Here is a 23,918-nt window from a genome sequence, read left to right on the forward strand (position 1 = left end):
GACTTTTCCTCTTTAAACATCCTCTTTCTATGATGGTCTCTTTACCCTCATCTCTCTCTTTCTCTGACCAATATATTTTCAAGCTAGGAAAATAAAGTTTTTCGTCTTTTTATAAAAAGACAAGATTGACCTTAGTTAGAGGGAAAGATGAGGGAAGAGAGATCGCTAGAGGGAGAGGTCATTGAAGATGACGTTGGAGATTGAAGAATAAACCTTAGGGGAAAAGTGTTGTTTTAAAACTTAAGTTGGGGGGGAGGGGGTGAAATAGTGAAATAGTTACTTTTTAAGGTTTTTAAGAAAAAACTAAGAAAAAATTTTAGTTTATTTTTAATATTATAAATAAAATGATGATTTTACTCGTAAAATTAATAAACCGAACACTTCATGAATAAGTAAAAAAAATTTTCTAAATTAAAAAATGGAAAATTCAGCAATGCAAGAATCTTTTGGTGGGAATAAGTCCTTGGCCTTACAGGGAAGGCCAGGCCACCCATTACTATTAAATTTGTGCATGCATCTCAATCATCGGGAAGCCAAGGGAAACTACAGCCACTAAGATAGCCAAATATATGTATCAAAACACTAGGAGTTCTCTGTTTTCATTATCATACGTCTGTTGGTGACAGAGAGAAATGGTCTATCCTAAGCCAATATAGCAACCTAGAGATCTGGATTTCATTGATGGGGTTTCAGAAGAAAGTATGAGCTAATTCAATTCAAGTTTACAGGGGGTTGACTTGTCTCTGCAGTTAATAAATACAGGTATATGTCAGAAATTAGTGTGAAAAAGTGTTGACTTTGCAGTTGTAAATATGAGAACTCTTTACCACTTTACTAATTAATATAATAACGTTTGAATTTATGGATTTCTTATTGTTAACATAAATTTTCTTTCTTCTGGTTTCACTACAAATTATAATCGTAAAGCTCACGAATGTTTATCGGAAAGCTAATGCTTTCATCACCATCGAGTAACTTTCTTGCCATTATGATATTTGCAGCTTCTGTGGGATGATACGCATCCCAAAACACATACTTTGATCGGTCATCACACAAAACAGAAGTGTCGTTTCGATCATTCCCCTTGAAGCAAACAAATGGAGGAAAGTATCCGCCGCAACATGGTTGATCGGCATTCTCAAATCCTAGCAACAGCCAAAGAATATATTATTATATCAGTGCATATAAATAAAACTGCTACAAGGTCATTTATTATTTAATCAAATATAAAGAATCAGAATTCCAATCTCACCATATTTTCTGTAATTAATTATGATACTCATGGCAATATCATACGAGTTTGCATATACAAAGATAGTTTCAGGTCCCATCTCTAGATTTAAACGATTGAGCTCCGCAGTTAGCTTATTATTGTATCCTTTGATTATTTTATTCACCTCAGTCGAGCATTGCCCTCTTGGAAGTAGCTTGAGTGCACGAACAAATGGAATGCAACCCAGAGGTCCAACCCCAACAACAACAAATTTTCTAGCACCCAATTCGTGGAGTCTCTGAACAAGGTGATCATATTAATTGCTGATCTAGTTAGCTTGTTCAATTAATTGATCAGGTACGTACCTTAAGCTGAACGGTCAAGTTTGAAACCATGAAATCCTGAAACATTGTTATAGAAGTCCTTTTACCCAAAAAAAAGGGTACTGGTTGGATGTAGTTGATTAAATCGTTGGACCCAATTGTGATAGAGAATATCGCCTTCTTAAGGAACTTCTGTGTACGATTTTCACCCATAACCTTCACCATATAATTTCTACTTTGCTCGAAATAATTTACCTGTTCTCGTAATGGAACTCTTCCTATCTGTATTAATTGCAGAAAAACAATTACGATGTATAGTATTAGCTTCTGGTAAATTGAATCATGTTACAAATTAATCAACTAGATCGTAATATTATTAACGTCCTTACGAATAAAAATCCAGTTTCATCCAAAATTCCTGAAGCTCCAGAAGCGTAATTTATTCCTTTGAGAATGGTATCAGCCCGAGTGTCTGGGGCTAGATAAGGTGGTGGAAACGATTTGGCTCCAAGAGATTGACCTGATACAATACAAATTACTTTTCAAATGATCGATGTAGCTAAATGAAACTTAAATGGTATATTGCTTGAATAGTGAAGATAAGAAAATCGATTGCGTTAAAAATGTTAGAAATAATTTGTGTGTGTCAAAGTAGCGGTGAATTATTAAGTCGATACTTTGCAGTGGGACGGTTATTGATCCATTGGTTGAAAAAGAGGGAATAAAAATTAGGCCAAGCAATTATTTTCCATTAAAGTTTTAATGTAAAAATAAATACACATTTGCGAGATTTTAAAAACCTAAATATCTACCTATGAGTAAATTTCTATTAAAAATTTCAGTTATGATTAGAAGTAAAATTGTTATTTATTAAAAAATTTAAAAAATTTAAATTTTATCACATTTTTCTCCTCAATTTTAAAAATCTCACAATTTTTCCCCACCTAAAGTTTTCAAGTTGCGAAAAGTGATCATTTCACCCCTCTGCGATAGTGACCATCTGAAGATGTCTAGGAGAGTCGTTGTCATCTCTAGTAGATGCCTCTTCATCTCTGTTGATGAAGGGATGTCGTCTTTTTGTCGACAAAGATGAAGAGTCGAAGAGGCATTGTTTCTTTGTCTCTTTGTCTCCATCGACAAAGAGACAAAAATCTTCATTTCTTCAGGGATGTCTTCTCTTCATCGACGGAGATAAAAAGACATCATCACTTTGTCTCTTTGTTGACAAAGACAAAGATTCGTTTGTTAGAGATGATGTTGGCTCTCCTGGATGTTTTCAAATGTCACAATCATTAGAGAGGAGAGAAAGAAAACTTAGGGATTTGGGGATGAAATTGTCACTTTTCAAAACCTAAAAACTTTGGGTGAAAAAAATTGTAAGATTTTTAAACCTAGAGAAAAATATATGATAAAACTTTAATTTTTTAAATTTTTTTTAAAAAATAATGATTTTACCGCTACCCTTAATTGAGATTTTAACAAAAATTTAATCATAGAAAAATATTTGGATTTTTAAAATCTCACAAATATATATTTATTTTTACATTAAAACTTAGATAGAAACTAGTCCTTTTGGCCTAAAAAATAAAATTAGAAATTAGAAATTTTTAACGATTATGTGCCATTTGCCATGTCTTTTTCAAATATTATGGATTTGCGTTTCTTTCTTGTGCCTGATGTCTTCTTTCCCTACCAAATAGCTGACCAAAGCATTAATGGTTTCAGAAATTGTCTAAGACATTTTGTAGCATAGGCTGGATGGTTTGATTTTAAGTTTCACAACGCTCTTTGTAGTATTAAAAAGGGTACATACTATTTAATTAATCTTCAGATAACGTGGGATACATATATACATACTTAGTATCTTTCGTAGGATGTGCGTGTTACATATGTCTTCAACATAACCCTCTAATTCTACTCTCCTTGCTTTGCCTAAAATCTCTACAGCATTTAAGACTTGATAGAAAAAGTTGAAAAAAGTTAGATCATTACATGTGGTGTAATCTCGTGCATAATGTAGTTAAGAAGTAATCAGCCATATTAAATTAATGTTGGCAATGTTATTTTGCATCTGGACTTACCTATAATGTCTGGTATTGTTAGTCCATTGGTGAATCTTCCAGTGGGTCGACCTCCAGAAGGCTTGAAATCGATGCCATAAGGAGGCGAATCAGCCTTCGAGAGAGTGAAGAGATAGTCATTGTTTCCAGCATCAACCAACGAGTCCCCAAACACAAATGAAATGAAGGAAACACATGGCCATACATGAAAGGATGAAATCACAAGAATTACAGAAAATAAACACTTTGAAATCTTGGAGGTCTCCATTTCATGAAAGCAAAATAATTAGTTGTCAGTTGAATTAAGTAAGTAGCACTGCAGTATTCACTGACTGACTGAGTTATAGAGAAGTACGTAGGACCGTATGTTTGAACAACTCTCCTATGAATTGGTCTATCTTACAAGTCATCATTTGGAACATTTCAAAAGCCTCATCAGATGACCAACAGAATCCTCTTTTGGGTTGGTAAATTAGGTATTTACGTATAAACAACAACAATATAAGCTTTCTGGCCAGGTTAGAATATGTAATATCCCATCATCCAGAGCAGTTTCACCTGAATGCACCGATTGAGCAAGAATAATGGAATTTTATAGTTTCAATTCTGACCTTTTTTTTTTTTCCCATTCAGAACATCAAAATCAACATATCTCTCAGCTACAGTATTTGTTACATGTGTTTTAATTTATTTTTGTTATGAAACCAAATAAAGAAATGAGTATGTACGTGGGAAACACATTGTAACAGATATGAATTTCGTGGTTCATGAATCATGAAAGATTTGTTTTGGACGTCAAGGAAGAGAAAACAATAAGGAGTGACAACGACAATTAACGTGTTATTGACAATAGATTCAGACAAATAAGTTGATTAGTTTTTTTTCATAAATCAAACATTCATGGACTTGATTGGATTATATATCCCATCTCCTTCATGGGGTTTCTGGTTTACCCTTCTCTTTGCACTTTGTTTTATAATCGAATAAAAGTTTACCTCCTATATATAACAATGAATTGGAATCATCCTTTTTTTTTTTTTTTTTTTTGCTTATGAAACTTTAGGTAATTTAATTAATTCGTCTAAATAATTTGTCATATTACCTATCACAGATAGAATAACTAGTTAAAATATGAAACAATATTAAATATACATAGTTTTGAGTATATAATTAGAAATATAAATTATATGTTATTTACGATTGAATGTTATTTTATTCTTAATTTAAAATCATATATTTAAATTATTATACATCATTTATATATTTAGTTGAATATTTAAAAATATATAAATACAGTTTTATTGTAAAACGTGAAATATCAAACATGAAGCGTGATAATTTAAATTCAAATTCAATTCTATACTCTTACAAATAAATTTGAATTCACATACTACAATATTTCCCCAAGTCAAAACCATTTTGGATTAGTCTCTGGCCGCCTGCTTGATGGTTAGACTCCACCATGTGAGATTGCCTGTCATATTTAATTTGTTCATGTTGCAAACAAGTCTGATTGCATGTTTTACGTGTTACAAATGTTCGTTGAACAAAATTTCGTAATCGAAAATAATGAACAATCAACCCAATAAATGGCTTTTCAATTCTATTCAAAGTTGTCACATGGACTAGTGATCTCATGGCCTAAACGCAGTCATATATTTCTACGTTCTCATCGCATTTTATTAATTAATCAGAACATGACCTGTAGGGCAAGCCAGGAATTGAATAAAATGCACGATGTTTAACTATTTATGTTGACGTTGACTGACCAAGTTCTATACCGTAATGAATATGCATTAGTATTGATCAATATTTAGATCATACTGCCGAATTATGACTGATGGTATTTGCCTTTGGTATACTTGGTAGCTTGTGCATACACACAACGATGATCTTCATGTGCATAATATCTCTACCTAGCTATTTCTATGGAGGAAGTGGTACTTCTGAAAATGTTAAGAACCTTTGAATATAACGTTGGGAAGAGAATTAGAATCTAAACTTAGTGAATATGGGAGTCATGTGTCAGGACAGTATGCAATAAATATAAGAGGTTTGGAGAGAGACCTGTTCATTTTGAAAAACATTACTTACATTAATGAGTCAGGCTGCTTCTCAGTAACAATAGATGAGTTGTAACCAAGTGGACGAGAATTTTCTCTTTCTAGTTTTTAAAAATTTTGCCTATATTAGTGAAGAAAAGAAGAAAATCTTGATATCTTAGATTATGTAATAGAAAAATAAATAAATTTATTGTAGGCTAAATAGTTGCTTATTAGTAGAATTTTTTCTTTCACTGGGGGGTTCAACCACCACCTAACTTTTGCCTCTTCCAACAAATGATGTTAAATGACACAATGAATTCATTTATCTTCTCTATTAGTGAGCGTCAAGCTCTCTCTGAACAGTAAGTTTTGAGAGAGACTTTTCTACACGTTAACATTATATATATGAAAGTTCTCCTGGGTGTTTAGAAAACTTCTTATGCATGGTTGTCGACCCATTTGCAGAAAAATTAAGACTCAAGATTCATTTCCTTGAGCTTTGGCTTTCTCTTTATGTACATTTCATTTGCATTTTAAGAGAGAAGAGAAGTGGGAGGCTAATTACACCAAGGCACTCTTAAATCAGCAATGTATGCCCCATTGTTGTCTTGTCCCTAATATCATAACTCTCTTTCTCTTTGGGGTGCTGAAATATACACATTGTGGTTAGTTACTTAGTTTTGGTTATTCTGAAATGGGTGTAATGTACAAGACCAAATCATTTTTGTCATTAACAGGCAGAGTTATAATCAAGGTTGTAAGCTTCATTGTCTTCTCCTTATTAGACCTTCTTGATTTCCTTCTATGTTTTGTTTACAAAGTGGCGGATTTCTATATTGAAGCTGAATGGAAGCCTTGTTACTGCTTCTCTGCCAAAGAAGCCATCACTAGCAGTGGCAAAATCTTTGTATCTGAACAAGGCGAATCAAAAATCATTCGCCTTACTTCAACCAAGTTACATCTAGAGGAGATTTCAGATACTCTCTACACACGACCTTGCCTTGTTTCTGATCTCTCTAAATCAACTGTTAATGAGCTCAAGAGGCTCAAGGTGGATGGCACAATCATTCAATCCTGTGAGAAGATCAAGATTGAAATGCTTCAAGGAAAGATCGGAGGGCAGCAATTCCATCCTATTCCTAGATGGTCTGATTGTGATTGTAAATTTTGTACTTCTTGGACCTCGTGTGGCAGAGATACTCTCTTTGTTAAAGCCGAAGGACTAAAAGGTAATACTATTAAGCCTAAAGGTTAACATAATTAATTATGATTAGTATTTTTAATTAAGACTCGTGATTTATTTATGCAATTCTTGTGTCATCTGTGACTCTCCTCAGATCATAAGGCAAGAGAAGATGTGTTGTTTATTCATGGATTCATCTCATCTTCAGCATTTTGGACGGAAACATTATTCCCAAACTTCTCAAGTGCTGCAAAATCAACCTATAGATTATTTGCCATTGATCTTCTAGGATTTGGAAGGAGTCCTAAGCCAACAGACTCCCTCTATACACTTAGAGAGCATTTGGACATGATTGAAAAGTCTGTGATTGAACCCAAAAATGTTAAATCCTTCCACATTGTAGCTCATTCTTTAGGCTGTATTTTAGCTCTTGCTTTGGCTGTAAAATACCCTAAATCTATCAAGTCTCTTACTCTCCTTGCACCAGTAAGTTCCATATTTTCTTTCAATAAATTAAAGAACTCAAACATGACCATTATAATAATTTCCTTCTTATTTACAAAGTGAATTTGATATGTGGCAGCCGTATTTTCCAGTACCAAAGGGTGAAGAAGCCACGCAGTACGTGATAAGAAGGGTAGCTCCAAGACGAGTTTGGCCATTGATAGCTTTTGGGGCATCGATGGCTTGCTGGTACGAGCACATTTCTCGGACAATCTGCTTACTCATTTGCAAGAACCACCGCTTGTGGGAATTCCTCACCAAACTTGTCACCAGAAACAGGTAAACTAATCATCAACCTCTCATATCTAGCTACTGTCTGCCAACCTTAAAACGTGTCAACTCATAAAAACTTAATAAAATTTTCTATAAAAAACTTATAATATCAAACATAATTCTAAAAATAAGTGATTTTGTTTGTCCATATTACAGGATTTCTACTTTAAAACTTAGAAGCACCTTGAGATTCTACAAATTAATCTGAAAATGAATTAGACCCGTACGGTAGGCCACCTACACTATATAATCGGGTGAAATTTTGCAAGTATTGGTTTGACAATGGACGTCCCTTGAAATTTTTTTCCGTTTAACCAACAACTGATGAGATAATTATATAAGCAAGAAAAGGGTTTAATTGTAAACTCGCCCGAGTTGTTCCTGTAGCTTGAGCTTTTGGGTCAACTATTGTTCAGAGAGTTGTCCAGTTCTACCCAGAGTGAGAGTGATGTTTAATGCTGAAAATAATTTGGTTTACGCCTGATAGAGACTTGTATCTACCATTTGTTATTGATATTAATGCAATAAATAAAAACATATACAGGATGAGGACTTTCTTGCTTGAAGGCTTCTTTTGCCACACTCACAATGCTGCATGGCACACCTTGCACAACATTATTTGTGGAACGGCCAGCAAACTTGATGGATACCTAGAGGCCGTTCACCACCACCTGAAATGTGACGTCCACATCTTTCACGGCAAAGATGATGAACTTATTCCAGTGGAATGTAGCTACAATGTTCAGTCAAAAGTCCCTCGTGCTAAGGTGAAGGTTGTTGAAAACAAAGATCACATTACGATTGTTGTTGGAAGACAAAAGACTTTCGCAAGGGAACTTGAGGAGATATGGAAGGGATCAAGCGACGATGATTCAGCTTCTTATGATAATATACAAAATTACCAATAAATTATTTTCATATATTAATATGAATTAGGATGGTTATACATAAAAAGCTGCTAGCCTGAAATGGTTTTCTAGCTATTTAATATTTTATTTCAAATGTGAAGTCCCGGTTAGGCTTTGTCTTTGTCTTTGTAAGGTTATTGCCCACTATAATTCAGGTGTGGAATGGCTAGTTATGAAATTGTGAATTTGATAAATCAAACAATTTTCTTGGTCCATCATGATCATACATGCACACAAGTTGTCTGATAAAATTTTTTGTATTTTCTTCTTCGGTATGGTTGGATCGCATTAAAATCTAGGCATTGATCGTAAATTGCACAGGACGACAGTGGTGGTAGTATAAATTGCCATACATATTAATTATCAGAGTAAATATAGTAATTTTAATTCCTTAGTAATTAATTTCGTCTCTGACCACCACCATTAATATTAGCCTCCTCCACCGTTAGGAGACTTTTATTTTTATTTTTATTATTATTATTATTTTTTTTGAGTGTTTGGATTGAAAGACATACTATACTATGTATCTCTGTTTATGTAAATAAGATTACTTTTAGGGTGCGTTTGGTTAGGGGATTTTATGATTACCTTGGTAATCTATCTTTTATTCTTTTGTTTGGTTTGTCAGTAATAAAAGATTACAGTAATCTTCTATTACCAATGCTGACGTGACAGGTAATATAGGTGGTAATCTGATTACCTCTTTCACCTTAGGTATTTAAAGATTACTGGGGTAATCTTGAGTTTATTATAAAAAAATTATTATTTATTTATTTTTTGAGATAAAAATAAATTTATTTTTAATTAATATGAAAAATAATATAAAAAATATTTAAAAATAATTATATTCAAGGGCATTTAAGTAAAATAATTTACTAGTAATCTTTTATTATCTTTAACTAAACACAATAATTATTTATACCTATCAAATTTTATCAAACATAATAATAATTTATACCCAGTAATCTTCTAAGTAATCTATCTTCAAGGTAATCTTTCTATTTTAGTAATCAAACATTACTCAAACCAAACGCCCCTTAGCATTTACTAATAAATTATTTACCGAAGAATCCTCAGAGAAACTTTGATAGGTACTTATTGCTAAAATAAATCCAACTCTACAATGAGACCTGTATATTTATTGCCCCTTATTTATTATAGCCAAAATAGTCACCAATACTGACAAGAATACTTCAGTCAAAGCTACAGCATGACAGATATACTTAGATATGACGAATCTAGTTAGACTTAAGAGCACCTCCTGTAAATTTCATAGGCCATTGGGGTTAAAATGAGAGTTTAGGTTAAATTTTTATTTATTTTTGTTTAGAGGGTGTTTTATTACTGAAATTAAAAAATTATTTTCAAAATTATTGAGTATAAATTATTATTATTATTATATTTAATAAAAATTAATAAATATAAATAATTATTATGTTTAGTTAGAAATAATAAAAGAATATTGGTATGTTATTTTACTTAAATATTTTTAAGTTTAATTATTCTAAAATATTTTTTATATTATTTATTGTATTAATTAAAAATAAAATTATCTTTATCTTAAAAAATTAATAAATAAATTTGTAATTATGGTAAAATTAAAATTATTTTGATAATTTTTAATATCTAAAATAAAAATAATAATCAAAATATCTTTTATATTATTTGTTATATCATTATTTATAATAAAAATTATCAGATTTTTTTGTTATTTATTAATTAAATAAAATAATATAAATAATAAAAAAATTATGAGAATAATATTTACACCATTTAAACCAAACGCTTCAAAATGGAGCACGTGCAGACGCGTAGACTCTGAAGAATTAATTAAGAATAAGAGCAGGTTGTACAAAAGTGTTGATTTCATAGTGGAGGCAGACTCACTTTTATAATCCATTTTTCCGAAGAAGACCGAAATGACTTATTCCCACCCATCGTTTGGCGCTGCTAACCTTTTAAAATTTAAATACTTATCCATATATTAAATTTTATTAATATTATCAAAAATAAAAATTTTATTTAAAAAAATATTGTATACATATTTTTAATATTGATTTTGAAAATTAACCATTTCTCTTTTAACTTAATTTTAAAAAATTAATTTTTCATCTCATTTATACATAATTTATAGGGTTTGTATATTTTAAGATTAATATTACCGTATCAAATTTTAAAATATTATATTTACATCTTCAAAAAATTATGTTCTCTTTCTGTAACTATCTTTTCTTGTGATTTACTTTGGTAGGTCGTTAATCTCACAAATGACACCTCCTCTCTCTCTCTAATAGTTTTTCGATATAAAAACCATTGAAAACCTGATAAAAAAGAAATAATTTTTTTTAAATAAAATCTCTAAATGATGATTTTATTTCTGATTGTAATACTCAAAATTAACAAATAATAGATATTTAAGTTTCTAAAAGTTAATGAATGTGAGTTTGGGTTTGCACTGAATCTTGATTGGGAATAAGTGTTTTGGCGTCCAACAAATCCTAATTTCTAAATTTGTCCCACCTAGTAATAAAAAGATACAACTACCCACTCTTCCACATGTCAGTAAATCATAATTGATGATGATCCAGAAGACACACAAAGGTTCATTACCAGTCCAAGTTTCTTCCTTCCCATCTCTTCTATAAATGGACTATATTCAGAATTCATCAGAAAGAAATCTCTTCATTTTAGTTAGGACTGAGTCACCCAACTTTTGACTACTACTAACTGGGATTTGTCCATTCTTGTGTACAAGACAGAAGTTTCAATTTGCCCTCACGCCTTGTTTTCAAATTTGCAGCAGGTTGGTGAAAGAAATCACCTAACAAAGTTGCCAGCTAGCTGTTAACTATCTAAGTAAGAGACGGTCAATATTATCCATTTATATAAATGAAATTATATTACCACTCTAGTCATGTGCAATTCATATTTGACTCACCCTCGTGCTCCAAATACTTTACTGTTCTCGTTTTTTGCTTTTGTCGAAGCTTTGGGCTTTATGCAACAGTAGTGTACAATTCATATTTAGTCCAATTCATTTGGACCTGACCCAAGAGAAACAATTTGGGTCCATTGCCTCACTTAGATTAACTGTATGGGACTACTCAGCTCAGTGTGTTAAATGTAATATTTTGTGTAAAATACTAATTTAATATTAATAATTAAAATATAATTATAGGTGACACATTATTATTATTAATATCTAAATTAATATGTATATTATAAATATACATGATATCACTCATTAATTAGCATTAGATATTAGTCAAATAAGCTCAAACTAAATTACCAAGCCAACTCAACTCAATTAAGGTTAAAATAAGTAGCCATGACTCAAATCACAATTTTAAGATATTATTAAGTTTGAGTTGGGCTCTTTCAGAACGCGTTAATCACAAGCCTGGGCTATTACTCCACTCCTTTGAGTTGAACTAAAATCGAATAAACTTAAGCGTAAATTCAATTTGATTTGGATCTATCCACCAATTGTTATAGCTGTTAGTGGGTAATTTAGGAGTAAAATTATACTTACAAAATATGTATATTTCCACTGAATGAATGTCATGGTATTATTTGAAATATAAAATTTGTATCACAGTAGTAAATGAATGTGATTCTATTGTAAATGTGCCTTCAAGCTATACAGTTCACAAGATCAGTTGGAGATATATATAACTTGTTGACCCCAGAAAGATTATTGATTCAATATTGATGAATGAGTTCAACATGAATTGAATGTTTGACCTGAACTTGAGTTGACCTAACTTCAATTGAGAAAAAATAAATGTGATAATCAAGTTTTACAAGGTGCAGAATCTAAAATATTAAGTCAATTTTTGGTTTTGGTCCTTCATTACTGAACCCAAATTAGCCGGTTGTTGATGACACAGTGTAAATTACACAAATCATTGTTATAAGTCAAGAGCAAGGCTATCAAAATTACATTGAAAACAAGAGAAAATTAAGGAGAAGATCATCTAAAGGTGAAATTATTAAAAACAAACTAAAAATAAAAAGATGTTATGGAGGTCTTAGCTAGATAATCTCGGTAGAGATTCTAACCTAGCTGTCTAGTTTTGCATTCTTTGGAATATAGCAGTTCTAATGAACTCCTCACTAATGAACCCTTCAGGGATTCTGACTACAACATCTTGAAGCATCATTTCTCTCACACTTGATACACTGGCATGGTGAACTTGAAACTCAAGATCTCTAAGTACATCCATTAATTTTGCAGCTGGATAATTAATGTCTGGGCACTGAACGCGAATCATGGCTTCTGATCCTACAATCTTCACATCAACATCCATTGTAGTTACACAATGACTTGACGCTGGTCGCATATGATGATCAATTGTAGATGTTGTACTTTGATTGTCAAAAATATTCATCGCATAAGCTTTTGTTTTTCTTGCCTGTTCCTGAAGTTTAAGTTCTAATTCATCAATTTTGGCCTTGAGCTCCTTGATATATGCGACAGCATCAGCAAGTAGAGATGCTTTGTCCATTTTTGAAACATTTGGAACCACAGACCGAAGTGAATAAAATCTATGATTAAGTCTCTCACGCCGCTGCCTCTCTGCTTCCACATGGTTTAATGGAGTCTCTCTTTCACTTGCCGGCTTTCTTCCTCTTTTCTTGATCATCCTAGCACTTTCAGTATTTGCAGATATGAAATTTCCATCTGAATCAGAAGGACCCGAATCAGAAGATGATCGCCCTAAACCAGCTAACTCTTTCTTCATGTCGCCTGTTGCACGATGCTTCTCATCAAGAGTGCTCCACTCTTTTTGTGTAGTTGTACCTGAAAACATTCCGATATCTAGAAGAGGAACACTACGGTTAGGAATTGGAACCTGGCCATCAGGGTTTGCCTGCTTTGAGAGAAGATTAGCAATGTCAGGTCCAAAAAGGGATTTGGCAAGTTGCACTATGCTCCAATCTTCTTTGATCATATCTGAAGACCCCAATTCAACAACACCACATGAAGTTGAAATACAGACTAAAGTCTGAATCCCATGCATGCGAGCTTCTTTAACCCTTTCACATTCATACAGTTGTAGTTCATGATCGCCAGTCAGCCACACAAAATCACCAGACCCAAATGCCCTTCCAAGAACACCATCGCCTATACCAAATGATCGAGTCACAGATACCGTGTAATACCATTCATAATCAGTGACATCTCCAGCAACCATCCTATCCAACTCCATGTCTTCATTGAAGTGAACTTGAACTTCTCTAATCAACTTCTTTCTCTCCAAATTGAATCCGAACTTGAGTTCGTGTCCCTGTTTGTTAGCGCCTTTGGTTGCGAAATCCTTGCTGCCACGGAAATGACCATCACCCCAAGATAGAACAAGGCGACCGTTAACATCTTTGGAAGGTTGCCAGAAGATGGAATAAACCCACCACTCAGGCCGGCTTTGAACTATGAATTGAAGGCGTTGTTGAAGCGTAGGACAAGCTTCAAGACAAAAGGGCATGGGAAAAGAAGAAGAAGAAGAAGACACAATCTCTTCCATGACACTGCACTCTCTCCTATTTCTTTCAGTTGGTAGCAGAAGAAATTAAACTTGCCCAGTGTTTATAGAAGGCAAAGAAAAGATAAGAAAATGAGTGACTAAATATTGATGGGAAGAGGTATTATAAGAGAGTTGTTAAGCATTATAGTATATCGGAAACAACAATCACTATTCACCACCATTTTAACGTGCTTGACCTTTTTCATCATCAGCTTAAAGCTCAAGAAATAGGATGTCTCCGTGTTGAGATTTTTAAAATCACTGTTTACTTCTAGAATGAACAAGTCAAGTAGATAGCCAAGAGTCACGTTTTCATACTCATATTAAGTCAAAAAGGTACGTATTGAAATACAATGCATATTAACGTATTTGATTATAACTTCGAGAAGATCATATCTTGACATACGTTCTCTTGATGTATAAATCAATAATGCACTAGCTGTAATATATACATCAATCTGATCAATCACTTTTTTGAATTATAAATTTTAACAATTAAATCATTATGGGACCATGCCAACACTCTTTATGATAACTTTTGAATTATTTTCACTATATATGCATCATGGGATGGGACCATCCCAACACTCCTTGAGATACATAGAAAACAGTGGGTAGATCAATACGATTATTCTATATAATCTCCTGTTGTAAATTTTTCTAAAATAATTATTATACTTTTTCAAGTTTACAAATTTAAATCTCTTAAATACGAATTCTAAACTTGAAAACACTAAGCTTCAAAATTTTTAGCTATCTTTAAAACAAAGACTTGTCGCATTTGACATTTGTGTTCTTGTAATATCAATTTTCAACTGCTACATCATTTGACATATCAAGCAACCAAACTGGGCGGCTCATCCTTTATCAAATGTTGAAATAAATAATAAACCTGTAAATTTCCCACAAGTAATCTCCACTTTGTAACAATACCCTTAGATTAAATTTCAATGAATGCAATGATTTAGCTTGTGGACTAACTTCTTCCAATGCATATTCTTCAAAACTAAATTAAAAATATATATCCAAAAACATTGTCAAATCTGTAAATATTCTTATCCCAAATATCAATTATAAAACTTAGATCTCACCTTCGAAATTAAGAGTCTCTACTGTGAGATTTATATGACTTTAACAAATCTCACAAACTAGTTTTTGAAATATAATTCTCTTATAGTTCATATTATTTAATTTTAAAGTCATTATCCCTCAATTGTAATTATATCGCGCAATTGGTGACGTCAACATTGGAGTGTTCATCCGGAACTAGCAAAACCCAGGGCTAGCAAGGTGGTCTGTAGGGTTCAAAAACTATTCTTCCCAGTTTTGTATCACTATCTAATTTCACAAACCATTCACGAGGTTAGCAGAAATTTCAAGGGAACAAATTAGTAATTTTATACATAAAAAAAAAAAAAAAAACCTTTTGAGGATTGGCAATCAATTATTGAATACATTATGAAATTACAGAATTTCTTTAATTTCAGTCCGCCAAATTAATAAATAAATAATCTCTTACAACGAAAAACTGTACAGCAAATCAACAGCCAACTACCATAATGATTGATACACGTGAGACAAGTCCAACCATATCAAGAACTCCCGATCATTTCAAGTTTCAATCACCATGAAATTCGATGCAGAGAGAGTAATAACAAATTAAACCATTCGGCCTACAGAAGGATGATTTTTAACAACACAAACGTGTAATTTACCGGAGTAAATGTGCCATGAATAAAACGACCTCAAGAACATAATACATATACCTTGTAATTAAATTATATATAAAAAAACAGAAGTCAGCTCCTAAATTTAAATGGCAAAATGAGTTACGAAAGCTAAACAAGTTATGCGCGTCTGCTGGTCACAGAAAGAGTTGAAAAATTGTAGTGCTCTTACGATTTACAATACTAATATTTTAGGTCAAAAGGTCATCTTCTATCGACGTCTGCATGTCATGATTTCTGTAAGAAATTGCATGCATGTTCTAGATTCCTTTTCTCTACGCAAATCAATCTCTTTTTTTCTGACACTGGGGTCACCACCAAACACGTAGTCTTATCAGTTTCCTTTAGACTTGTCAATTCATTCCATCTCTAATAATTCTAACTTAGTTATTTCATTACTAATGAAATATCTTTTACTAATTAACATAAACAAAGTTGAATTTGGTCTCCACATGCATGCACATCTGTAAATGACATTGTATAACTGAGTCCTGTAGTTGGATTTAGCAACTCAACTGTGACAATAAAGCTTTTGTTGTGTATTTTTCAACTCCGAATCTAGTGAGATGCAACAGGTAGAAAGTAGGATTTAGCTGTTGGTAGATTTCAAGGCTTAACAAAAATATGTATGACGTTTTATCTACAAAAAATATCAATACCCAGTAGCTCGACCTTGTATCTACCAAAAATATATTTATATATAAGCAAAGAGTCAAAACCCTTCTGCCATTCTGTCATGCAATTTTTCATATTCTTACAAATTAACAACTAATTCATTTTTATTTTAATTTTCAGTCATTTTGGTAAAAAGAAAAAAAAAAAAACTTTTCTCTTATCATTCTGGTTGTGAATTCTTTTCTATTATTGTTGATTTGTTGTATCAAGTGGATGATTGACCAAAGTAATATCTGTATTTTTGTGATATCTTGAAATCGGGTGATGGTTAAAGTGATGATATATAATCTTGAAATTGAAAACCTAATCTCTAATGATCTAAGCCTACTCTAAGCTGTTGGGTGCTAAAGTTTGATGTGAAATACATATAGCATAGTAACCAAAGACAGAAGGTGATGGGACATGCTACAACAAACATTCAATTTAAAACGAAACATTTGATCTTTAATAACGACGTTTTTTATATTTTTGAGGACAAATTTTTAATTTTTAGAGTGAAACTTTTTTGTCACTTTTTTTAAATTTGTTGTATTGTTATATATATTAATTATATATTATGTGAAGAAATTACAAAATTGGAGCAAAAAGAACAAAGAGCTTTACAAGTTATGACGAATAAGTTGCCTCCATTATTAGTACAACTTCTTTCAATGACTTCTCTTTTTTATTCTTTTTAGTAACTTTGTAGTTGCTCTACGGTTAACCTTTTGAGCAATAAAAGCAGGAGCTTTCAAAGATCCGTCAGATCAGCATGAATTGAAGTCTATATATATCAATATCATCCTTGTCATTGTTTTGGTTGGGAGGAAAACAGATGTTAATTTCAAGATGAACCATTATAATTAAAAGGATAGCATTGAAAAATACGTTGAAGTTTGAGCTTTATTTAGGTATATGGATGGACATGATGATCAATACAATTCTCTTACTAGATTGATAGTTTCAGAGATGCAACGTACGGCAAAATTAATAATTATGAAGAGCAAGAGTATAGTAGGATTAGGATATAAGCCAAACCGATACATTGAGTGGCTCAACTAGAGGACTCTTCTCTTTCGCCAAAGGATACTCACTGCCACATGATTTTCATATTTTTATTTAGACAGCTTACTTCTACTTAACCCACATGATTTATGTGGGCGGCTTTAAAAGAAAAATAAAATCTTAATATCTGTTCATCTAGGGCGGATTTGATTTGACTGCAAGGCTATTGAGACTTGGCTAAATTTTGGATCAAATTCATAATATTTATTTTAAACTCAATCAAATTGATGCATATATAGTCTCATTAAGGGACTTTTAGAAGAGTAAATAATGTTATAGAATAGTAAATAGTATTATTAGAAGATAAACAATATCATTAGAGAGATATAGAGATGTGTATAATTCGGTTTCAATTTTAAAATTGAATTGAATTATTTAAAAATTAATATTTAACTTATAAAACAGTTTAGTTTTGGTTAATAAATTTTAGAAAAACCGTGTATAATTTGGATTCTAAACTAAACTAAATCAAATTGTAAACTATATATTTTTAAATTATATATAGGCCAAATAACTATTTTCCACCCAAAATTTGATGAAATTATATTCACACCCTTTAAATTTGAAAAAAAGTAATTTTCTCATCCCTATGTTAATTTTATTAAAAGTTTTGTTAATCTTTTTATAAAGTTAATGAAAAAACAAAAAAAATCTTCAAGCTAAATAACATTTTGTCCTGTATCACTCATTTATATTAATTTCAGTTAAACATAGAAAAAATTTTACAAGTACAAGAAAAGATAGGGGTGACAATGACATATAATTGTATATTTGGGGTGTTTTATAATTTTTCAAAATTATAAAGGTGTTAATGATTTTTTAAGGGGTTTTTAGAAATTTGATAAAATTTTGGGAATGTTTTTGAATTTTTAAAATTTTAAAATTTCTTAAATTGTATCAAATCAAACTATGCACACCTCTATATGGACAAACAAGTAGAGGATCAAATTGAAACACCAAATTGAAATCGGTTTATTCAAATTGAGTGATAAATTCAAACTTAGCCAACTTAAATATAATCCACCCCTACCTTCATCTATTCTGGCCACCTATTTAATTGTGAACATCTATGTCAATTGTGATTTCCATTCTCAATTCAGCCAAAATTTCAACCAAAAATAACAAGGTCAAAAGATTTATTCTTATATAATGTTTGATTGATTGACACAGTCTTATCTATTAATTTTGAAAATCCTAAATGCGCTCTCATTAACTGTTGTTGTTAGTGAAATCTATTAATAATAAAAGTATCATTGTCATTATACTCAGTAATATTAAAATAAAATAAAATTTTATTTCTTTTTCTTAACTTAATTTTTGAAAGTGACATTTTCTCCCAATTTAGTTTTGAAAGTTGATCCTTTTTTTTAAGCTAGGATTTGTTTGTTATCGCAATATAACCCCCCCTTTAACTTTCAAAAAATTATAATTATACTATCACAACTACATGTTCTTTTTTCAATGACTATTCTTTCTAGTCTGATGTTGTAATCTTAATCTTGTTACCACCCTCTCCTTTGATTGTGGACACTCATCACAGTGAAGGAGGAAGGTGTTGTGTTTATTTAGTGGCAATGTTGGCTTGGTTTCCTCCCTATGTTGTATCTCATTCCAGCCATCCTCTTTTTGAATTGCACATCAAGTGCTATGTTTAGTCATTAACAATGTTGGCTCAATTGTTCGATTATTTGTCAGCAACATCAGATCCATCCAGTGAAGATCGAGCTGCTATTCCACAATTTTCTTCATCAGTCGAAAACAAAGAAGAAAGTTCGTTTGAATTGGTTATGCAAACCGTGAAAGATAGGGTGAAAGTGTAATATTTTAAAACTTCATGGGGAGCATTTGCAAGAAGAGAAATATAAATAGTATGGAACTTCAGTTTTTTTAATAATGCACTCCATCATCAAATTTTGGTTTTTTCCGTGTATGTATACAGAAATGTTAAAAAAGGATAAAACAATAATTTATAATTAAACTAACATAAGATACTAACAAATTTAGATGACTGATGGGTATTTAAAATTTTTAAAATTAATGGATGAAGATTTGTCAATGAACTAAATCTTGGGTGGGAATAAGTCTTGGCCAAATAACAATCATAAAGTAATTACACCTAAGAACACAGGCGTGTCAAGTCTCAACTATATATAAATAAATCTTAATGATCTATTCAATAATACCTAAAGCAAAAATTTTAGAAAGTTGTGAATAACTAGTTGATTTATATCCTAGCCATAATTTTAGAGTTTAAGTTAAATATTATAAATTTGAACTGAGCTCAAGTCAGTTTTTGATTATACTTAGTTAGGATCGAATTCACTCCTAACTATACATTGTCATGTATGTTAAAGAATTGTAATGTCAACTCTTTGGCTATTATTACTAGACTAATAGCGAACATGTGCTTAATCTTGGAGCAAAAAACTCATTTGGTGCAAATTAAACATTGTATTAGTGGTTTACTTTGAGTTGAGAAACAGTGGATTTAAAAAATTCACATTCATTATACAAATATACATCATAATATATGAGAAAGTATATATGTTAGATTTCAGGATTCTATTATATGTTAATTCAACTTCTAGAACTGAGGAAAGGTTGACTCTAATCAATTGACTCACAATTTCAATAAAGAAGCTAGTGGGGTTTTTGGATGACTTGCTTTCTTTTCTTAGTGAAGAAACTTTCAACAACGTGTCTCAGAAATTGACCATTAATTTTTTAATCTGTTCTCACTTATCCTGATCAAATACGTGCATAATTACCATAGATTAACCTCATAATTCATCAAACTGCATATGATATGTAGTTGTCGTTTAGGGTTTTGAGATGGACAGTTTATATCCATTCACGATTTTCAAATAAAAAGGCAAAGATTCCATCAGGGTTTGACTTAATGTGTTTTGGGTTAAAAAATTTGTCATCTTATTGAGTGGACTCCCATGTTTATACCGAAAACAAAGGGATATGTTTTATCAATATCAAAGGTGTCCATGCCATGACAAACAACCGATGATTGGAGGGATGCAGTTGGCCAGGTCGCCCATGAAATGTTTTGATAATTGAACATCTCCATGATGATTTAAAGCTACTTTTCTAATATTTGACCAATCAAGAATTATTTATATATTCAATCAAGTTGATGAAAGATGCATAATAGTAGTCGTCGTTCACATTACTTTTTCCTACTCCAAACTAAAAAGGCATTGCCACTTTGGTAAAATCGTAGTGACAGTAAAAAAAAAAATATATATATATATATACACACACATATATCAGTTTCACGACTCTCTTAATTTCCTTACCTAACCAACGGTTCAGATCTTCATTCACAAGAAGTATTTACTGTTCACCTTGTCTTAAATGAATTGAAATTTGTAGTGTTCATTGGACAAACTTTAACTACTCTACGGTAAGTTTGAAATGGACAATATAACACGGGTACCTAAATAATCAATAGGCATTATTGGATCTCCATTATATTAGTAAACTTTTCAATGTTACATTCTAATTCAACTGTAGTTGTCCATACAATAGAAGCAATTTGAGAAATGAAATCAGAGTTGTAATTAAAATTTAATAAACGTTTCTTTTATTATAATCCAAAGTCAACTTGTTCGATACATTACAATAATCCTTTAACCCATGTAAATTCAATTGAATTAATATGAAAGATTGCACCGTGTCTCTCATTTGATGAAGCAGTTTTCTTGATGTTTTGTTCCAGTTGTCACTTAACAAGTTTCAGTGTTTCATCATGTAAGATTCAGTCTGGCATTCTGGCCACTGGGCCGGTTCACAGAAACTGATCAAAATTCAACTCAAATTAAATGAGATGCCAGAGGTATATTATAAAACAATGAAACACCATGATACACGTTCTACATTTAAGATGAATACAACTGAAGAAGATGTTTAAGATATCTGTAGAAATTACTTCCTACATCTATCTTAAAGATCTTTTTCTAGAACAAATTGATACTGGTTTACATAATTCTTCTTTAGAAATGATGATCATTCATTCTGAAGATAATTTCTACGAACACACAGCAACCGCTACTTTATTTGGACCCACTTTGCCTTACTAGGAACACCTTCATGTACCACAAACAATTGATAATATCCTGGTGGTGCCAAGGCCGCACAGCCTGGGGCTTCACCTTCCACAACAAAGTTACGTCGTCCATTTGCATTCTTTCGCACTCCTTTAATAGCCAAAACTAACAGCCTTTGATTCATGGAAACTGAATGTGTTGTAAATGACGGCGCTACCATTGTCACATAAATGTTACCAAGTTTACCTTTTGTGGCAAACCAGATTGAAAACTTCTGACTATATTTCAGCAACATGCCGGGCATGATGGCAGTGATAAATGGCCTAGGTTTTGTTGGGTCAAAATAGGGTGGATAAAATGCTTCAAGACTTAGTTCAGTAGGATAAAGTGTAGAGAAATTGTAGTTGGAATTTGGATTACTACCACCGACTAAAACACGGCCATCTGATAACAAATGAGCTGTGGAGTGATATAGACGTGGAATACTAGAACCTGTTAAAATCTGAAACCTGTTAATTTTGGCATCTGGACTGTAAAGAGCAGGATGTAAAACTGGTGTTCGTCCACCATTCCAACCAGCGGTGCCTTTTGATGCACCATTTATGATTAGTACGTCTCCTGTAGGCAGCATTATCATGTCACTCATCACTCTTTCCATAGGCATTTCTTCCATTTTCCAAGTTGGATTCTTGGCTGTGATCATTAACCGACCACAAGATCTAGATGCAGGAAGGAAGATTTCTGCTAAAGACTTTTGAAATGAATCCGGTAATGTTCCTCCACAGATCAATACTTCGGCATTAGGTTTAGTAGTACTGGAGTTTGTACTGGGTGAGAGTTTCACCGGAAGAAGAACAGAAGAGCCAGTGCTAGGGTAATTACGGGAAATGCCACCTGGAATTACAGGATAAGTCCTGACCACTTTATTGTTTATGTAGTCAAGTAGAATAGCACGGTCATTTGCAAAAATGAAGAGATTTCCATCGGGAGAGAGGTGTAAAAATGGATATAAATTGTTAGGAATATGAGGTGAAAATCTAGTTTCTTCAAGAAAGGGAAGTTGGTATAGCTTTTTATCAGAACTGGAGGTTTTAGGAATGAATTCATATGTAAATTCAAAAATCCCTCCCACAACAATAATTTTCCCATTTGGCAAAACTTGGTTGGAAGCGTACCATCTTGGTGAAATGAGACCATTTTGATGTTCTTCCCAGTCGCACTCTAAGCATGGCTTGAAGTGTCGAACCACACGACCGCCAGGTCCGAACCCACCACTTTGAATTAAGATACCTTCTGGTGACAATGCGCCAGAAGAGCACCATGTATCAGTGAGTATAGTAAGAGGTCGAACATTTCGGGAAATGGGATCGAATTCTACAGCATGAGCATAGCAATCACTGCTCAAAACATCTTTTACGCATTTACCTTGTGGTAAAGTAATGTTGGATGGACCAAAATTCGATCGATCATATGCAATAATTCGATCATTTGGTAACAATGCCATGTGCATTGCTGAAATTCCAATACTTCTCTTCAGCAACTTCCATGTTCCTCGAGAGGTTTGACTGCCGACTGCCAAAGAGAAAGAAAAAATTGCTAAAACTAGCCATACCAAGCTATTTTCTTTCATGATTCTTTTTTTCCTGACCAGAGCTCATTACACAGATGATGTGGTTTAAGTCCAGGTATTTAATAAGAACATTAACATTGCAGTAGTTATGGGTCAATTTACTTGCATGTTGTTGAATTTAAGAAAGGAATTAACCATTGATTTACTTTTGGAGTTATGGGCAAATTGGGCATCAATTTATGATTTGATTGGTAGCTTTGGTAGTTGAATGAATGACCCAAATGGACTTGAACTTAGCTGTAATTTCTGTGGTCAGTTCTGGATTCCGGACAGAAGCTCTGAAGATTATAAATGCTCGCTATTATTAACAACTACCAGTTTGCCTTGACTCACAGATGGATTCACGAAATCGTCGGTTGATGAATTCTAGACATATCAATTAATTTTGCATGTTAGCATGTACTCCTTTTGATTCCTAATTAAACTTCCCTATATCATTAGGAAGAAAGATCAGCCGGCTTTATAGACATGGAGTTATTGCCCATTAAGAAGTACTGGCCGGCCTCAATTCATATTTAATGCCAATCATGCTTAGCGTCTATAATTAGTCTATATTTGTCATGAGAACGCTTGAAAATCAGTATTCTTCTCTTCTAAAATTTGAGTGCGAATATAATAAAATATGGGATATTAATTAAAATCGATAAAAAAATTTTTGTATAAACTTTTTTAGATAAACGTACAGTGATTTTATTTTTATAAATAAATTTATTTTTAATTTCAAAAATACCCTCCCTAACTTATTACGTG

The 23,918-nt window shown here is 32.2% G+C and overlaps 4 protein-coding genes across 4 annotated transcripts; 1 reads left to right on the top strand and 3 right to left on the bottom strand.

Annotated features, from left to right (window-relative positions):
• Positions 1-836: 836 nt before the first annotated feature.
• LOC123212445 (GDSL esterase/lipase At5g41890) lies at positions 837-4,128 on the bottom strand. Its single transcript, XM_044631586.1, has 5 exons — positions 3,618-4,128; positions 1,926-2,056; positions 1,579-1,818; positions 1,253-1,511; positions 837-1,145 (listed from the first exon to the last, which is right to left on the bottom strand). The coding sequence occupies exons 1-5, from the start codon at positions 3,862-3,864 to the stop codon at positions 907-909; spliced, it is 1,116 nt and encodes a 371-aa protein (XP_044487521.1). The 5' UTR covers positions 3,865-4,128; the 3' UTR covers positions 837-906.
• Positions 4,129-6,011: 1,883 nt separating this feature from the next.
• On the top strand, positions 6,012-8,742 carry LOC123210983 (probable lysophospholipase BODYGUARD 3). Its single transcript, XM_044629482.1, has 4 exons — positions 6,012-6,870; positions 6,979-7,310; positions 7,408-7,607; positions 8,146-8,742. The coding sequence occupies exons 1-4, from the start codon at positions 6,336-6,338 to the stop codon at positions 8,507-8,509; spliced, it is 1,431 nt and encodes a 476-aa protein (XP_044485417.1). The 5' UTR covers positions 6,012-6,335; the 3' UTR covers positions 8,510-8,742.
• A 3,663-nt stretch (positions 8,743-12,405) lies between these two features.
• Positions 12,406-14,156, bottom strand: LOC123210438 (transcription factor MYC2-like). Its single transcript, XM_044628793.1, has one exon. The coding sequence runs from the start codon at positions 14,032-14,034 to the stop codon at positions 12,580-12,582; it is 1,455 nt and encodes a 484-aa protein (XP_044484728.1). The 5' UTR covers positions 14,035-14,156; the 3' UTR covers positions 12,406-12,579.
• A 7,142-nt stretch (positions 14,157-21,298) lies between these two features.
• On the bottom strand, positions 21,299-23,211 carry LOC123210840 (aldehyde oxidase GLOX1-like). Its single transcript, XM_044629330.1, has one exon. The coding sequence runs from the start codon at positions 23,166-23,168 to the stop codon at positions 21,540-21,542; it is 1,629 nt and encodes a 542-aa protein (XP_044485265.1). The 5' UTR covers positions 23,169-23,211; the 3' UTR covers positions 21,299-21,539.
• Between the last annotated feature and the right edge of the window lie 707 nt (positions 23,212-23,918).

The sequence above is a fragment of the Mangifera indica genome, chromosome 3, assembly GCF_011075055.1.
Source record: "Mangifera indica cultivar Alphonso chromosome 3, CATAS_Mindica_2.1, whole genome shotgun sequence".
NCBI lineage: Eukaryota > Viridiplantae > Streptophyta > Magnoliopsida > Sapindales > Anacardiaceae > Mangifera > Mangifera indica.